General features: G+C 37.0%; 12 protein-coding genes across 12 annotated transcripts; 7 read left to right on the top strand and 5 right to left on the bottom strand.

Annotated features, from left to right (window-relative positions):
* Positions 1-1671: 1671 nt before the first annotated feature.
* Positions 1672-3459, top strand: NCAS0D01870 (amino acid permease; the record flags this gene model as incomplete). Its single annotated transcript, XM_003676082.1, has 1 exon — positions 1672-3459. The coding sequence occupies one exon, from the start codon at positions 1672-1674 to the stop codon at positions 3457-3459; it is 1788 nt and encodes a 595-aa protein (XP_003676130.1).
* A 320-nt stretch (positions 3460-3779) lies between these two features.
* On the top strand, positions 3780-4688 carry SUI2 (translation initiation factor eIF2 subunit alpha; the record flags this gene model as incomplete). The annotated part of the gene is made up of 1 exon (XM_003676081.1): positions 3780-4688. One exon carries the CDS (start codon positions 3780-3782, stop codon positions 4686-4688), a length of 909 nt encoding a protein of 302 aa, XP_003676129.1.
* Positions 4689-5071: 383 nt separating this feature from the next.
* On the top strand, positions 5072-6067 carry MHO1 (Mho1p; the record flags this gene model as incomplete). Its single annotated transcript, XM_003676080.1, has 1 exon — positions 5072-6067. The coding sequence occupies one exon, from the start codon at positions 5072-5074 to the stop codon at positions 6065-6067; it is 996 nt and encodes a 331-aa protein (XP_003676128.1).
* Positions 6068-6330: 263 nt separating this feature from the next.
* Positions 6331-7329, bottom strand: TDH2 (glyceraldehyde-3-phosphate dehydrogenase (phosphorylating) TDH2; the record flags this gene model as incomplete). The annotated part of the gene is made up of 1 exon (XM_003676079.1): positions 6331-7329. One exon carries the CDS (start codon positions 7327-7329, stop codon positions 6331-6333), a length of 999 nt encoding a protein of 332 aa, XP_003676127.1.
* An 872-nt stretch (positions 7330-8201) lies between these two features.
* On the top strand, positions 8202-9737 carry MET3 (sulfate adenylyltransferase; the record flags this gene model as incomplete). The annotated part of the gene is made up of 1 exon (XM_003676078.1): positions 8202-9737. One exon carries the CDS (start codon positions 8202-8204, stop codon positions 9735-9737), a length of 1536 nt encoding a protein of 511 aa, XP_003676126.1.
* A 194-nt stretch (positions 9738-9931) lies between these two features.
* SPC1 (signal peptidase complex subunit SPC1) lies at positions 9932-10204 on the bottom strand (the record flags this gene model as incomplete). The annotated part of the gene is made up of 1 exon (XM_003676077.1): positions 9932-10204. One exon carries the CDS (start codon positions 10202-10204, stop codon positions 9932-9934), a length of 273 nt encoding a protein of 90 aa, XP_003676125.1.
* Positions 10205-10396: 192 nt separating this feature from the next.
* CAL4 (Cal4p) lies at positions 10397-11209 on the bottom strand (the record flags this gene model as incomplete). The annotated part of the gene is made up of 1 exon (XM_003676076.1): positions 10397-11209. The coding sequence occupies one exon, from the start codon at positions 11207-11209 to the stop codon at positions 10397-10399; it is 813 nt and encodes a 270-aa protein (XP_003676124.1).
* A 359-nt stretch (positions 11210-11568) lies between these two features.
* On the bottom strand, positions 11569-11919 carry NCAS0D01800 (uncharacterized protein; the record flags this gene model as incomplete). Its single annotated transcript, XM_003676075.1, has 1 exon — positions 11569-11919. The coding sequence occupies one exon, from the start codon at positions 11917-11919 to the stop codon at positions 11569-11571; it is 351 nt and encodes a 116-aa protein (XP_003676123.1).
* Positions 11920-12107: 188 nt separating this feature from the next.
* GPI14 (glycosylphosphatidylinositol-alpha 1,4 mannosyltransferase I) lies at positions 12108-13379 on the top strand (the record flags this gene model as incomplete). The annotated part of the gene is made up of 1 exon (XM_003676074.1): positions 12108-13379. One exon carries the CDS (start codon positions 12108-12110, stop codon positions 13377-13379), a length of 1272 nt encoding a protein of 423 aa, XP_003676122.1.
* Positions 13380-13897: 518 nt separating this feature from the next.
* Positions 13898-14638, top strand: SKI6 (exosome non-catalytic core subunit SKI6; the record flags this gene model as incomplete). Its single annotated transcript, XM_003676073.1, has 1 exon — positions 13898-14638. The coding sequence occupies one exon, from the start codon at positions 13898-13900 to the stop codon at positions 14636-14638; it is 741 nt and encodes a 246-aa protein (XP_003676121.1).
* A 300-nt stretch (positions 14639-14938) lies between these two features.
* On the top strand, positions 14939-15532 carry TMA22 (Tma22p; the record flags this gene model as incomplete). Its single annotated transcript, XM_003676072.1, has 1 exon — positions 14939-15532. The coding sequence occupies one exon, from the start codon at positions 14939-14941 to the stop codon at positions 15530-15532; it is 594 nt and encodes a 197-aa protein (XP_003676120.1).
* Positions 15533-15734: 202 nt separating this feature from the next.
* NCAS0D01760 (uncharacterized protein) lies at positions 15735-17084 on the bottom strand (the record flags this gene model as incomplete). Its single annotated transcript, XM_003676071.1, has 1 exon — positions 15735-17084. One exon carries the CDS (start codon positions 17082-17084, stop codon positions 15735-15737), a length of 1350 nt encoding a protein of 449 aa, XP_003676119.1.
* Positions 17085-17446: the final 362 nt, after the last annotated feature.

Below are 17446 nucleotides of genomic sequence, written 5' to 3'. Positions count from 1 at the left end.
AGATAACTTTTGACATAATCTTGTACATCTTTGTAACATTTGAGCCAATAAAATTTCTCTGAACCTTTTGATATTTGGAATGGCTCAATATGCAAAGCTTTAACCCATGGAAAACAAAATAAATTAGAGGAAATACAAATACTTCAAGAATAGGATACCAATAGGAAGAGCATCCAAGTTGATTACGAAATAGGTGATTGGGTACGACATATTTTATCCAAGGTTTTTATTAAAAGATTCAGCTAATTTCATGTGAGGTTTTTTAAGTAGTGAAAGTAGGTGCGAATTGTTGTGAATTAGACCTACCATTAATGAGGAAGCTATACAGAATGATAAATACGGTGTGGCTGAAGCCATGCATTCCAGGAGTGGACAGATGTCCGAAACAGAAACCAAGAACGAGTCTTGAGAGACTTGCCAGAGTTCCTGAGAATACAGCCTTAGTGGGTTATTTTCCACGTGAAGGGATATTTTATTGCAAGATGCAAGATGTTGACCCACATATCACTGTTGAATACAGTTGCATAACTGAGACCTTTACCAATTCATAGTTTGAATTCATTACAAACCGACTTCGAACAACTGGAAGCTGACAACTTGAGCTCTGATCAAGCTTGAATCTGATGTCTCAAGTTGGGAGGAGGAGGATGTTGTATGGTAAACTGAACTAGAGGTTCAGGCGTTTGTGTCTCATGGGCCGAACCAGGCTGTCGTATGGTAGGATATGTTTCCTATCCCGGATATTGAGTATCCGAAGTACCCGAGTGGGTAAACTTGTCCATATTTGGAATATGGGCTGGGGGATCTAGAGATCCTCCTTAGTATATAATACCAAGGAGCCGCGACGAGCGAATCCTTGGATATGAATAGAGTAAGTAAGATACGCAGCAATAAATAGTCTGGTAAATAACTAATATCTTCGAACACTGAATAAAAACAATGAATTACAATATTCAACCTGACTCCATCACCAAAAAATAATACTATGAAGACCTACTCTACTACAACAAGTTATACTCAGGATTAAATCTGCCATCTTACACAGTTTTTGTTCAAAGTGTTGTTCAATTTCATATGGATTTCCTGAAAATATAGAACAAATACAGAGCTGGAACATCATTCCCATTCCAAACACCTTTATTTCAAATTAGTACCTAGTTTGGAGGAAAGGTGACTGAAAACATGATATACCAAAAAACAGAATTCAATTAGCTTTTAGTAAAATCTTGCGATTAAGAGAAAATTCGCTTTACTGGCGCGCGTCAGACAAAACGGAAAACAGAGTCAAAAGTTTCCGTTTTTAAATTAATTTTGTCCCTGTTTAATTAAATTACCGCAAACAGTCCTTCGAGAATCCATCGCTGATGGTCTCAGGAAACTGCCAGGAAACTGCCCCCAGTTTTGTATGGCTTGGCTAAATTTCGTAATGGGAAACGCCAATCACGATATCTTGACTCACTCGAGGTTTTCTCTCCTTCCGTGAAATTTCTTTTTCATTCCTTTTATTTAAAAAAACAATGCCTGCAGCGGATCGTTAAACGTCTAAATTTTTCCACCAAGATCTTGAAAGCCACACAGACACTTTAAAAACTCTCTCGGGATAGCTCATTGTAACTACAAAGTGGTACTTATTATCATCAGCATCATCACTTATTGGTTTACAAAGAAGTAATGACAAAAAAGAATCCTCTAAAGAAAGAATATTGGGCCGATGTTATAGACGGGTTTAGAGCTCCAGATGAAGAAGGAGAGGAAGGAATAGGGCGTTCGTCTTCCCAAGTTCATTCGTTTACTTCAAATACTCCTTCCCCCTTCAATGAAAAGTCCAAGGATTCCCCTATTGAGGACAATATCGATATAACGTCCCAATCATCGGTAACGAAGGAGGATATCAACAAAAGTTTGAATAAAGATCTATCGATCCGTCATCTGTTAACATTAGCTGTGGGTGGTGCCATCGGTGTAGGTCTTTTTGTTAACTCAGGTGCAGCTCTTGCATCAGGAGGTCCAGCATCATTAGTCATTGATTGGGTTATTATCAGTACATGTCTTTTCACAGTTATCAACTCATTAGGTGAACTGGCGGCTGCATTCCCAGTTGTTGGTGGGTTTAACGTCTACATTACCAGATTCGTAGATCCATCTTTTGCATTTGCTGTGAATTTGAATTATTTAGCTCAATGGTTAGTTCTTTTACCTTTGGAATTAGTTGCCGCATCCATTACCATTAAATATTGGAATAGTACCATTAATTCAGACGCATGGGTGGCCATCTTTTACACCGTGATCACCTTAGCTAATATGTTAGACGTGAAATCTTTCGGTGAGACCGAATTTGTTCTATCCATGGTGAAAATTTTAGCCATTATTGGATTCACCATCTTGGGTATTGTTCTATCCTGTGGTGGTGGTCCCAAGGGTGGATACCTAGGTGGGAAATACTGGCATAACCCTGGTGCATTTGTTGGTCATACAAGTGGTACCAAGTTCAAAGGTTTATGTTCTGTATTTGTCACTGCAGCATTCTCTTATAGTGGTATTGAAATGACGGCTGTCTCTGCCGCAGAAAGTAAGGATCCAAGAAAGACTATTCCTAAGGCTGCTAAGAGAACGTTTTGGTTGATTACAGCCTCATATGTGACCATTTTAACTTTAGTGGGTTGTTTAGTCCCATATGATGATCCAAGATTAATGAGTGGTACATCATCTGTTGATGCAGCTGCTTCTCCATTAGTCATCGCCATTGAAAATGGTGGTATTAAAGGTTTAGATTCATTAATGAATGCCATTATCCTAATCTCTATTATTTCAGTAGCAAATAGTGCAGTTTACGCATGTTCAAGATGTATGGTCTCCATGGCCCATATTGGTAACCTTCCAAAGAAACTAGGTAAAGTAGACAAGAGAGGTAGACCCATTAATGCAACTTTGGTGACTTTATTCTTTGGTCTCTTATCATTCATTGCAGCAAGTGATAAACAGAATGAAGTGTTCACCTGGTTAAGTGCCCTTTCAGGTTTATCGACTATTTTCTGCTGGATGGCCATTAACATATCGCATATTAGATTCCGTCAAGCAATGATTAAACAAAATAGATCCCTTGACGAAATGCCATACTTATCACAAACCGGTGTATGGGGGTCATTATACGGTGTGGTTGTTCTTTTCCTAGTGTTAGTTGCATCGTTCTGGACTTCATTATTCCCATTAGGAGGTGATTCTGCGGATGTACAATCGTTTTTCGAAGGGTATCTGTCATTGCCTATCTTAATCGTCTGTTACATTGGACACAAACTTTATTTCAAGAATTGGTCCTGGGTGGTTACACTTGAAGAAATGGACCTTGATACTGGGAGAAAGGCCTTGGATCCACATTTGCATAGGGCAGAAGTAATAGCAGAGGAAGCTGCCGTCGCCAAGATGTCGTTTATAAAGAGATTTTGGCATGTTTGGTGTTAACCAAAACAAAATATGAGTGCATATAGAATACTACGTACCTATTTAATGAAATAATATTAATATTTATAAAACTTGAACTTGTTATATGTGTCATGCGAGACCGTTTTTTTACCCGGTTGGTTAATCGCCAAATTTTTGAAAGAAAAAAACTTCGAAGCTGACGGATAGATGAGTAACAAATTCCAGTTTAATAAACCACAATATAATTTAGTTAACTTTGAGCTTAAGTTTAAAGGTAGTGATCCGCATTAGACATCCTGTGCATTTGATAATATTGTTACTCACTCATTAATAATAATCTAAGAATTTTGGAAAAAAAGATGACCACTAACCATTGTAGATTTTACGAAAACAAATTCCCAGAAGTCGATGACATCGTCATGGTCAATGTCCAACAAATTGCCGAAATGGGTGCATACGTCAAACTGTTAGAATATGACAATATTGAAGGTATGATTCTTTTGAGTGAATTGTCTCGTAGACGTATTAGATCCATTCAAAAATTAATTCGTGTGGGTAAGAATGACGTTGCCGTGGTTCTTCGTGTAGATAAGGAGAAAGGTTACATTGACTTATCGAAACGTCGTGTTTCATCGGAGGATATTATTAATTGTGAAGAAAAATACCAAAAATCAAAGGCTGTTAATTCAATTCTAAGGTTCTGTGCTGAGAAATTCCAGATCCCATTAGAAGACTTATACAAGAGTATTGCATGGCCTTTAAGTCGAAAGTATGGAAATGCATACGAAGCTTTTAAACTTTCTATTATTGATGAAACCGTTTGGGAAGGTATTGAACCTCCATCTAAGGAAATATTGAATGAATTAAAAGTTTACATTTCAAAGAGGTTAACACCACAGGCTGTCAAGATTAGAGCAGATGTTGAAGTCTCATGCTTCAGTTATGAAGGTATTGATGCCATTAAAGAAGCTTTGAAAGCTGCAGAAGATTTGTCCACTGAACAAATGGAAATTAAAGTGAAATTGGTAGCTGCTCCATTATATGTCCTAACAACGCAAGCCTTGGATAAACAACAAGGTATTGCCAAATTACAAGAAGCCATTGAAAAGATTAACGAAACTATTTCCAAATATGATGGTGTTTGTAATGTCACAATGCCACCAAAGGCAGTCACTGCCACAGAAGATGCTGAATTGCAAGCACTATTGGAAAGTAAAGAATTGGACAACAAATCTGATTCTGAATCTGATTCTGAAGATTCAGACTAGAAGAGCTAACCGTATTCACTAATAATTGTTCGCTACCCCACACCATTCTACTTACTAGCTCATTCTCACCTAGCATAATTTATTTGATCTTTTCTCTACATACATAAAAAGTTTATAATTATAAGACATAAAACCCCATTTGTGCAGATCATCAAAATAGCGAGGGTTGATCCGTATGTATTCTCTTCGGTTTCGTCTTAACATCGGTAGCGATTGCCCCTGTTTCCTTTAAATTTCATTCCGAACAAATAATAATCACATCCCATATAAAAGGGACCCAACGAAAAGGGAGGAAAGATAAACAAGGATGATCCACACAAGTTCTTTCTTCCTCTTGTACGATGCAATCCTAACAAAACTAAAGTAAAAAAATAAGAAGCAAAATGTCTATCCGTCCTGCAACACATGCTGGTTCCTGGTATTCCAAGAATGCCACTGATCTTTCCCACCAATTACAAACGTACTTAACCAGCACAAAGAAACCTATCGTTTCCAATGCGAGAGTCATTATTTCTCCTCATGCTGGGTATAGGTATTGTGGTCATACAATGGCGTATTCATTTGCGTCATTAGCATTAACTAAGAAGGTAAAGAGAGTTTTCATATTGGGTCCCTCTCATCATATCTATTTCAAGAATGAAGTGTTTGTGAGTGGGTTTGATGCTATTGAAACACCTTTGGGTGAATTTAAAGTGGATAAGGACGTTTGTAAGAAATTGGTTAAAGCGAAACATGGTAAAAAGTTATTTGCATTTATGAATCAAGATGTGGATATGGATGAGCATTCTTTAGAGATGCAATTTTCCATGTTGGCACAGACTTTGAAATGGCGTGACATAGAATTGGAACAAGTGAAAGTGATACCTATGATGGTGTCACATAATTCTACCGAAGTGGATATGGAAGTTGGAGAAGAGTTGGCTAAATATTTGGTGGACCCTGAAAACTTATTCATCTTAAGTAGTGATTTTTGTCATTGGGGGAGACGATTTGAATATACTGGCTATGTCGGTAGTGAAGGTGAATTAAAGGAGGCTATGGAAGAGGAGACAGAAATTGAAATGTTAACTGCAAGAAGTAAATTAAAGCATCATCAAGTGCCCATTTGGAAATCTATTGAAATATTAGATAGGGCTGCCATGCATACGTTATCTGAATCAACTAATGAGAACAGATACAAGGCTTGGAAAAGGTATTTAGAAATTACGGGAAACACCATTTGTGGTGAGAGACCTATTGGTGTTATTTTAGCTGCGCTATCGTATCTTCCAAAAGATGAAAAAGTTACTTTTGAATGGCCAAATTATTCACAAAGTTCACAGGTGCAAAATTTAGATGAAAGTAGTGTAAGCTATTCATCTGGTTACGTAACATTGTAGTTTAAGATTAACAAATTCATTTGAATTTTTGTATATAGTATAAGTATAGTCTATGTAATATTCAAGCATTAAGGAGCATGTTGTTGAAAGAAAAGAATAAGTGTTTTTTTTCATAAATCATTAAATTCCTCTAATTTATCATCTATATAGAGAAATAATATTTATCATTAAAAAGTTTATATATTGGAAAAACTTTATATCATCAAAGAAGTTAAAGGGTAATAAAAAAAGAGAATGGAATTAACAAATTCAATTCAATTCAATTAAGCCTTAGCGACGTGTTCAACCAAATCGACGACTCTGGTAGAGTAACCGTATTCGTTATCGTACCAAGCAACCAACTTGACGAACTTTGGAGATAATTGAATACCGGCAGTAGCGTCAAAGACGGAAGAGTGAGTGTCACTGATGAAATCAGAGGAGACAACAGCGTCTTCAGTGTAACCCAAGACACCCTTCATCTTACCTTCAGAGGCAGCCTTGACAGCCTTCTTAATTTCATCGTAAGTGGTTTCCTTAGCCAACTTGACGGTCAAATCGACAACGGAGACATCGACGGTTGGGACTCTGAAAGCCATACCGGTCAACTTACCTTGTAATTCTGGCAAGACCTTACCGACAGCCTTGGCGGCACCGGTGGAGGATGGGATGATGTTAGCGGAAGCAGTTCTACCACCTCTCCAGTCCTTGTGGGATGGACCATCAACAGTCTTTTGAGTGGCAGTTTGAGAGTGGACAGTGGTCATCAAACCTTCTTCAATACCGAAGGTGTCGTTAATAACCTTAGCCAATGGAGCCAAACAGTTAGTGGTACAAGAAGCGTTGGAAACGATCTTCAAGTCTGGAGTGTATTTGTCTTCGTTGACACCCATGACGAACATTGGGGCGGTACCGGATGGGGCAGTGATGACGACCTTCTTGGCACCAGCATCAATATGCTTTTGAGCGGAGTCTAATTCCTTGAAGATACCAGTGGAGTCAATAGCGATATCAACCTTGGAAGCACCCCATGGCAAGTTAGCTGGGTCTCTTTCGTTGTAGACAGCGATCTTCTTACCGTCGATGATCAAGTTCTTTTCATCGTGAGAAACTTCACCAGCGAATCTACCGTGAGTGGAGTCGTACTTGAACATGTAAGCGGCGTAGTCATTAGCAATGAAAGGATCGTTAATGGCGACAACTTCAATGTTGGATCTAGCCAAAGCAATTCTCAAAACTAATCTACCGATTCTACCGAAACCGTTAATAGCAATTCTAACCATTTTTGAATGTTTGTTTTTGTTTGTTGTTTATTGACGAACTATGTTCTTGGTTTTATAGAAACAAGATAAGTGAAATTAAAAGAGTGAATAGAGAGTAAGAAGTTGTTCAATGTTGGAACATGTTAGATACTTATATACATTCAGGTTCGGAACTCAAGACAGTGGCACAAACGTACGTATTGTTTGATAGGTGTCACACACACCTTGAATTGGGCCTGAATTGCCGCAACGGTTGCATACGTGTTCAGAATCACCCACTGGCACGTACGAGAACTCCGTGGTTGGCTAGTTTGCTTGCTAACTGGTGTGATTCTGCTACCTCGAGGGAGGGTATTGTTGCATGCGTGTGTCTATGCTCCTCGGGTAACAATGGAATCGCGTTACGCCAATTTTAGGGAGGCCATGTTACCAGAAAAAAATAAAGATAAGGTGACGGCTCTTAGCCGCCGACTTCCTCCAAAAAAGTCCGTACACCCATTTGGAAGCCCGAAAACACCCAGTCACCACCAGCACCCCGCAATTCTGTTACCCTGTTTGGGCGGGTAATTGTGTGCTTGTCGTGACAGACGGAAAACAGCGATTGGAAATCAAATGTGACATTGTTCCCAGAGTACCAAATGCCACAGTTCAGTTACACATTTCCAAGAGGTAGTCATCGCGGTTAACACACACTGTGGGCTTCTCAATCAACCAAGCAAGCATTCCATAAACCATTATGGCAAACGTATGCACGAAACCAAATCGCTCGAGAATGCCGAGGGTATATAACAGCTATATAAAATAGTCGCTTCTCGAGAGACGAAGGATTGACCTTGATTTGTAAACAATTTGCAAATACTCATAACGATAATATCCAATCAATCATACACATCATGCCAGCTCCTCACGGTGGAATTTTACAAGACCTAGTTGCCAGAGACGCTTCCAAGAAAGCCGCTCTATCACAAGAAGCTCAATCTGGGTCTCTTGCTCAATGGACTTTAACCGCTAGACAAATTTGCGATATCGAATTGATCTTGAACGGTGGGTTCTCTCCCTTGACTGGGTTTCTCACTGAAAAGGACTATTTGTCCGTCGTGAAGAACTCCAGATTGGCTGATGGTACTCTTTGGACCATGCCAATCACTTTGGACGTGGATGAAACTTTCGCTAAATCTGTCGCTCCAAATTCAAGAATTACCTTATTGCAAGATGGTGAAATTCCAATCGCTATCTTGACCGTCACTGACGTTTATAGACCAGATAAGGCCTTGGAAGCTAAGGAAGTCTTCAGAGGCGATCCAGAACATCCTGCCATTCGTTACTTGAATAACATTGCAGGTGAATACTACATCGGTGGCTCCCTTGAAGCTATCCAATTACCACAACATTACGATTATCCAGGTCTACGTAAGGCTCCAGCTCAATTGAGATTGGAATTCCAATCCAGACAATGGGATCGTATCGTGGCTTTCCAAACTAGAAACCCAATGCATAGAGCTCATAGAGAATTAACTGTTAGAGCCGCAAGAGAAGCTAACGCTAAGGTTTTGATTCACCCTGTCGTGGGTCTAACTAAGCCAGGTGACATTGACCATCATACCCGTGTCCGTGTTTACCAAGAGATTATCAAGCGTTATCCAAATGGTATCGCTTTCTTATCTTTATTGCCATTGGCTATGAGAATGGGTGGTGATAGAGAAGCTGTTTGGCATGCAATCATTAGAAAAAATTATGGTGCCACTCATTTCATTGTCGGAAGAGATCATGCTGGTCCAGGTAGTAACTCTAAGGGTGTCGATTTCTATGGTCCATATGATGCTCAAGAATTAGTCGAATCTTACAAGAATGAATTAGACATTCAAGTCGTTCCATTCAGAATGGTCACTTATTTACCAGATGAAGATCGTTATGCTCCAATTGATCAAATTGATACTTCAAAGACAAGAACTTTGAACATTTCAGGTACTGAATTGAGAAAAAGATTAAGAGTCGGTGGTGAAATTCCAGAATGGTTCTCATACCCAGAAGTCGTCAAGATTTTAAGAGAATCAAACCCACCAAGACCAAAACAAGGTTTCGCTATTGTCTTGGAAGATTCATTGAATGCTCCAAGTGGTCAATTGGCCATTGCCCTACTATCCACTTTCTTGCAATTCGGTGGTGGTAGACATTACAAAGTTTTCGAACATGAAAACAATGATAAATTATTGGAATTAATTCCAGATTTTATCCAAGCTGGTTCTGGGTTGATCGTTCCAAATCAATGGACCTCTAAAAACGTTTCATTCGGTGCCGATCAAAACGTTTACACTTTAGGTGCTTCTGCTAACTCTGATATTAAATTAGATTCAGTCGATGAAACTATTTTCCACATTGTCCAAAAGGTTGTTTTGTTCTTGGAAGATAACGGTTACCTAGTCTTTTAAATAATGAAACCTTAGATAGAAGTATATAAATAAAGAAAATTCCTGTATAGTATAATGTACATTGTCATCACTAGTATTTATTTCTGTGTGCATATAGAAATAGATTAGCAAAGATTATATAAGTACCTTCAGTGCTATCACAAGTTCTTCAAATATGTGAGATAGGAGGGGGGGATTCCGCCGTCGTAAAGAATTCATAAATTGGTGGCAAGCTTGGGTTGGACCCATTGCAATTTCTGTTTATTGTAGAAAGGATAGGGTGGGACCACTAGTAGTAATGTAACAACAAACGTCACACCATAACAAATTAGTGTGTTATATAATGATTGTGTTAGGAAACCATAGATACTTGCCGCAATGGCTCCAATCAGTAGAATGTTTTGTTGTAATTCGAAAGTCCTCTTTTGACTAGGGAAATCAATGGGTAGTACTAGAAACTTCTGTATTTCGTCTAATATGGCTGACATGGAGTGGTAATGGCTTGTGCTTGTTGAATGATTAATACAACCCTAGGTATAGTGAGTGATACGTATTGTAATATTACTACAAATAGACAGAAATTTCTTGGAAGAAAACCCGAGTATAAAGAATTTAAAAATTTGAAAGTGTCACATAATCTACGTAACTTTGCAAAAATAAACATGTGATTTTAACAAATATTAGAGTAAGTGGTCGCCAATAATTTCTTCCTTCAACCAATTTACAAATTTTACAAAGCTTTCACCCTCCTTCACATCTGAATCCCTATCATTAGTGGCTTCTCGGTAGCGAGACACTACATTCTGATTGCGTGATAAGTCATCAAATAGTTTGCAATTCAATAGATCTAACTGTGTTTTCCAAGTCGGCAGTAGGTCATTCCGTACCACTGTAATTAGCACATCTAATTGAAGACTAGTAACTTTGTATTGACGTTGTAATGGCATTTTTTTAACAAAATTAAATAGGTTCCCAAACCCATTAAAGCAATTTTGTAATTGTATAATAAGTCCATTGAAGTTGCTGTCATGATCATTAGATAACTCGCCCAACTCGTTGGTCAGGATGTCATTAACTTGGTATAATATTGATATTATATTTTTATCAATAAGGTTTCTGAAAACGATGGGAGTTTCAGGATCATTCAAGTCACATTCGTCCAATAGATTTCGAAACCTTGTCCTCAACTTAACTACCAGAGAGCATAGTTCTGTTTTTAGATTTAATAGTGCATCACTCTTTTCTGTATTCTTTTCTTGCATATTTTCTTCGGTATTGGCAACATAATATAAGGTATATATTAGATCCGTCATATAATAGGAGGTATGAAGCACAAATGGAACTATCTGATTTAGAATCCCAACATATCTTCCCTGCTCTAACGTAGAATCACTCGGTTTGGGCGTGAGTTCACTGATGTTATCAGTATTCGCCAGCGATGTGTTTGAAGCAGTTAATATATTTGTTGTGGTATTTGATTCTACTGCACTCATCCCTAAATACTCTGTGTGCTGGTCTTCGTAGTTATGGGTGGCCCTTCTTTATAAAACTGGGAGCGATCTTGGTTCTTCAATGCTTAATGTGGTGTTCTTCGAGTTACGTTAACAGCTCTTTATTTTTTTCTCAAATCATTCATTAGTTTAATGTCAATGTTAACTTTTCCTAGACTAGACTATACAATTTTAAAAGAAAGCTAATTTTATCAACAGTATATAAGATTGAATTCATTCAATGTTTTTTTTATTATATACTGGATTATGAATATTAATTGATATATATGGAAATTTCAATTCTGTAGTAGTCAATATTTCTGTTAATTGAAAGCGTGGGTAATGAAAAAATCTATAACGTACTAACTAGCATCCTGATCATTATTTACATCACCAGTTTCATTATCGATTGGCTCCTTTTTCTGCAAAGTAGCTATGTAGTCTGCTTCCAAAGCGTAAAGCTTAGAAAGGTTATCCATGTCTTTCGAAAGGTCTGAGTTAGTCGACAAGTTTACTAATCCGAAATTATCATTTGTTGGCGTTTCTTCTCCAGCAACCTCCACTTGTTCCCATGGTTTGATCCGTTGTGTTAATCTTGGTTGTGAGCCTAGTTTACTATCAAGCACCGTATCAGGAACTTGAACGACATTAGGTATCGGTTTATTTAAAACAATATGTTCTACAAGGTCATCATAGCTTAGTTCTTCACTCATAATTCCGTTCTATCTTCATCAACTATATGGAACTACTCTTCATTCCATTGTTATTTTGCTAAAATTTATGAACCGCAACCAAAAAAATACTACTTTGATTCCTTCTTTCTAAAGCTATCGAACTGTTACATACAGACTTGCACAATTGAAACATTGTGATAGAAGAAAGTTGTTCAACGTTTTGTAAAATGAACCTCCAGAACACAGAAAGACTGCTGGTTGTAAGTGGGCTGCTGATAAGAGTGGTATTTTATTTGTTTGGTATCTACCAGGACGCACATTTTAAAGTAAGATACACAGATATTGATTATTTTGTCTTCCACGATGCAGCTGGGTATGTCTATGAGAAATTAATCAACCTTAACTCCAATTTTCCAGTGAATGGATCACCATACCAAAGAGATACTTATCGATATACGCCATTATTAAGTTGGCTATTGGTCCCAGATCATTATTTCGATTTATTCCATTTAGGGAAGTTTTTGTTCATGATTTTTGATTTATTTACAGGAATTGTTATAATGAAGATGTTAAAGAATATTTCCCCAAAGATTTCTTCTCTCAAGTTGGGGCTTTTAAGTAGTATCTGGCTCTTAAATCCAATGGTTATTACTATTAGTACGAGAGGTAACGCAGAAAGTATTCTTTGCTTTTTAGTGATGTTATCATTATACTTTTTACAAAAAAGGAGATACTGGCTAGCGGGCATTATATATGGTCTTTCCATCCATTTCAAAATTTATCCAATAATATATTGTCTCGCAATCTCGATATACTTGGTATGTGCTTCCCATAATAATGCTACGGTATCATCAAAACTAAAGAACTTGATCATTGTTGGCGCAACTACATTATTTACCATTGTTGGGTTAGGAACCTTGATGTATTCCATTTATGGATTCGAATTCTTGGATCAAGCATATTTTTACCACCTTTACAGAACAGATCACAGACATAATTTTTCACTATGGAATATATTATTATATTTTGATTCAGCAAGTGATCCAAACTCAGTATCACTTCTATCCAAATTTTCATTCGCACCTCAAATGTTAATAACAATTGTGCTAACCTATTTAGAATATTTGCAGCCTACGTTTGCCAATCTCTTAAACGTTCTTTTCTTACAAACGTTTGCCTTTGTTACATACAACAAGGTTTGTACGTCACAATATTTCGTTTGGTATCTCATCTTTCTCCCCTTTTCTCTAATAAATACAACAATTTCTATGAAAAGAGGCGTTGCCATGTTGTTAGTATGGGTGGGCACGCAGGCCCTTTGGTTAAGCCAAGGATATTATTTAGAATTTGAAGGTAGAAATGTATTCTATCCAGGGATTTTCTTCGGTGCAGTGGCTTTCTTTGCTGGAAATGTGTGGACACTTGGGCAATTTATTGATGACATTACGTCTACAATTCTAAAATCAAGTATAGCTGTCAAAGTGAAGAAGAATGTCTAATATTATGCGGAGTTACCACCACGCCATCCAAAACACCGTATACTGACTTGACCTGAGAAACATCTTGTAATTCTTCATTAACAACACATTTCTCTGAGTTTCTTTACTTAGTTATATTTTATATAGTAATTAGGTAATGAATCAGTCCATTAAATTTGCCCTTAGAGAATGTAACTAGTCACCTTATTTGCTTCATCTAAGGTGTCATCCCACTAGGTGCCAAAAAATAAAATTGTTTAAATATTTATTTGTTATTAGAAACTGGTGTGTTTGAATTCTTACAGTCTATTCAATTTTGGAAGTTCAAGAGAGCCATTGTGCAACTAACTATGAAATTCTATTGTCCTCATATTTGTTATTACTTTACTTAACACTATGACATTTTGGTTTGTCGAAAATTATAATTCCCAACGGAGCGAAATTTTTCAATGTAAAAGAAGAGTTATAAAAGAGCACATACTTAATTCATTAATACATTCTATTTCCTGTGATAAAGCAATCAAAGCCGTGTTAGAAAAATGTCGAGATTGGAGATATATTCACCAGAAGGGTTACGTCTTGATGGACGTCGATGGAACGAATTACGTCGATTTGAGTGTTCCATCAACACTCATTCTCATGCATCAGATGGGTCATCATATTTGGAACAAGGTAATAATAAGGTAATCACTCTTGTGAAGGGGCCCAAGGAACCTACTTTAAGATCACAAATGGATACCGAGAAGGCAATCTTAAAAATCAGTGTGAACATTACGCAATTTTCAAAATTTGAAAGAAGTAAATCTAGTCATAAGAATGAAAGAAGAGTACTGGAGATGCAAACTGCACTAATACGTACATTTGAGAAAAATGTAATGTTGAACATTTATCCAAGAACTTTAATTGATATCGAAGTGCATGTCTTACAACAAGATGGTGGGATAATGGGATCATTAATAAATGGAATTACTTTGGCATTGATTGATGCTGGGATTGCCATGTACGATTATATCAGTGGTGTTTCCATTGGTCTTTATGATACAACACCTCTGTTGGACGTAAACTCTTTGGAGGAAAATGCAATGAGTAGTGTCACATTAGGTGTTGTTGGTAAATCGGAGAAATTATCGTTATTGTTAGTCGAAGATAAGATTCCATTGGATCGATTAGAAACCGTGCTGGCAATTGGTATTGCTGGTGCTCATAGAGTTAGAGACTTGATGGATGAGGAGTTAAGGAAACATGCCGAAAAGAGAGTTGCCAATGCCTCTTCGAAATGATTATTTAAATATCGTCGCATCGTCATAAAATTCAACAACATATTCAATTATAAACGTAAACATAGATATATAGGAATTTCCTTTTGTGTTATAATTAAATCAGCATAGCTAACTAACTATAGATAGTAATCTATTATATTTTGTAGGTAACGTTAAACATTGTTCAGATAGTTTCTCTGACACCCACACCTTGTCATCTTTTGGTGAAAAAAAATGAAGATTTATGGGGATACAATAGCAAAGCTCGAAATAGTAGCCTAAAGATCGAAGTATAATCGAGCCAGTTCATCAGAAAAAAAAATGCCATTGCAAGAAGTTGTCTACTGTGGTGTATGTTCATATCCACCAGAATACTGTGAATTCACAGGTAAATTGAAGCGTTGTAAAGTTTGGTTGAAAGAAAACCATCCAGATTTATTCACTAAACTATATGGTGATGATAATGGGGATGTTGCTGCTGTAGCAGGTAAATTAGCTGAATCTAGTATTGGTGAAGAAAGAGAGGAGAAACTAGAGAAAGATCTTTTGAAATTACAAACTAAGCAAGAAAATAGAGAACAAAGAGAGTTGGCCAAGAAATTATCTTCCAAAGTCATTATTAAGAGAGAAGCCAGAACCAAGAGGAAGTTTATTATTGCCATTTCTGGTTTAGAAGTCTTTGAAATTGATATGAAGAAATTAGCTAAGACTTTTGCCTCTAAATTTGCCACTGGTTGTTCCGTTTCTAAGAATGCAGAAAAGAAGGAGGAAATTGTTATTCAAGGTGATGTACTAGAAGCCGTTGAAGCTTATATTCATAGTTTATTGAAAGAGAAGGGATTAAAGGATGTTAAAGTGGAAACCATTGATACCAAAATGAAGAAAAAGAAACCAGAAGGTGCTCCTACAGCATAATCGTCATCTATTGCTATGAAAAAATGTTACCGAACATGTATATTATATCATAAGTAGGTATACACAGTATCTAATCATAGATTAATTTTATAAACCGTAATAATAAGCATTTTTAATTGTTTAACAGTTAATAAATAATCAGTCTATGGATATGAAAAGAAAACAAAAAGTCTATATAAATGCACCATAATTGAGAAATCACTTATTCATCCAGATTCTTCCCTGCAGCCACGGAATGAGCTCTCCTTTTGGCTTCCTTCAAAGCTTCCTGCTTAGCCTTAGCCTGTGCTTCTTCAACGACTCTATTTGTTAAGATTTTACTGACAAACTTATAGACAAATGGAAGAGCCGCCGTGTTCATTGCGATCCAAGCGATTAGTAGCCCAAAATTTCTCCCCATCTTATGTTTCGAAAGATCTAGGAAGATAACTCTGTAAATGTCAATTGCATTATGGACAGGCATCATGTACCCATAACGATATACAGGGTTAGCCAAAATTAATGGATAAAAAGTTGGAGTAATATTAAGAATAATGAAGGATAAGATCCAAATACCAAGGAATCTAGGTCCCATTAAGAAAAGCAGACTGACTGCATTTTCATTAGTACCACCACATGCTACCATGAATAACCACGTGGTCATCCAATATACTACAAAGCCACCTTTACCGAATGCTCTTGTGAAATCCACTTGGAAAATGGCCGAAGTGGTACAGAAGAATAATGAAGCAATAAACATTGTACACCAAAGCATGATAATTCTATAATATATGACTTGATTTGGTTTCAATAATCTTGAAGTTTCGGCATGTAATCCTGAATAGACTAAAAATTGGAAAAATGTCAATAATAGACAGTATGCGACCCCGATCATGACTGGTGCAATTAATTCACGCTCAGTGAATGGTCTATAATCGAAATAATCAAAATTCATTGCTCCAGCGAGGGCAATATTGGTCACATTTACCGTCGTTAAATTATTAGCAATGGAAACATTGGACATGAACTGAGGGAAATAAGTATTTATGTAATAATTTCTGTATGCGGTTTCCAAAAATTCTATCAGTGGTAATAAAGTAACTCTAAAGTTAGATGGATCACGAGCACTAAGGAACACTGCTTGAAAGTATTCTGTTGAATTAAATGGTGGACCATTGGGATTTATAAAAGTCTCAAAAAGTGCTTGAGTTGCATTAGGTTTCACATTTAAAGCCATCCAGTAATGTTCAGAAAACACTTCATGAATAACTTCTTTATCAATGGCTTCTGTGCTATTGGTACCAAATTTTTCATTAAAACTTGTTGTATTATAAAGATGCCATGTTGCTGGATTTTCTTGCATCAAAGTTGGTAGAATGGAAGCCATTGGCAGGACCGTGGAATTATTGATTCCCTCGTCTTGAATGACTGCTAGTATTTGTACTCTATGATATTTATCTGTAATCCTATAGTTAATACCCCAAAACAGGACGAAAATAGTGAAACAAAATACAGCTAGCACCCCATTGGTAAATGCAAAGTTTATCAAAACGTTTTTCCTTTCACCTTTCATTCTCGGAGAATAAAATCTCGTTCTGGTTCTTTCTAGGGACTCTTCTTCATCGTCATCAGCACCATTGTCATCGTCATCATTCTCTTTGACTTCATTTGAACCTTGTGAGCCCTCTATTGCTTGGAAATCTTCTATCGAATTAGCAGTCGATCTTGATGAATCCTCAGACGCACTGGCTGCGGGACTATCAACATGAGGCTGCACGACTAGACGTGCCAGAGTATCGGAACGAGCTTCTGGTTCTTCCACATTTTTTTCATGTGTTCAGGAATCTGTGACATAGTTATGAGTGCACGCTAATAATAAACGATCAGGGAGGCCCTTTTGTTTAATGATTTTCTAATGATATTTGATGGTTGTTA

The sequence above is a fragment of the Naumovozyma castellii genome, chromosome 4 (genome assembly GCF_000237345.1).
Source record: "Naumovozyma castellii chromosome 4, complete genome".
NCBI classification, from domain to species: domain Eukaryota; kingdom Fungi; phylum Ascomycota; class Saccharomycetes; order Saccharomycetales; family Saccharomycetaceae; genus Naumovozyma; species Naumovozyma castellii.
This window is presented reverse-complemented; position numbering and strand designations above follow the sequence as displayed.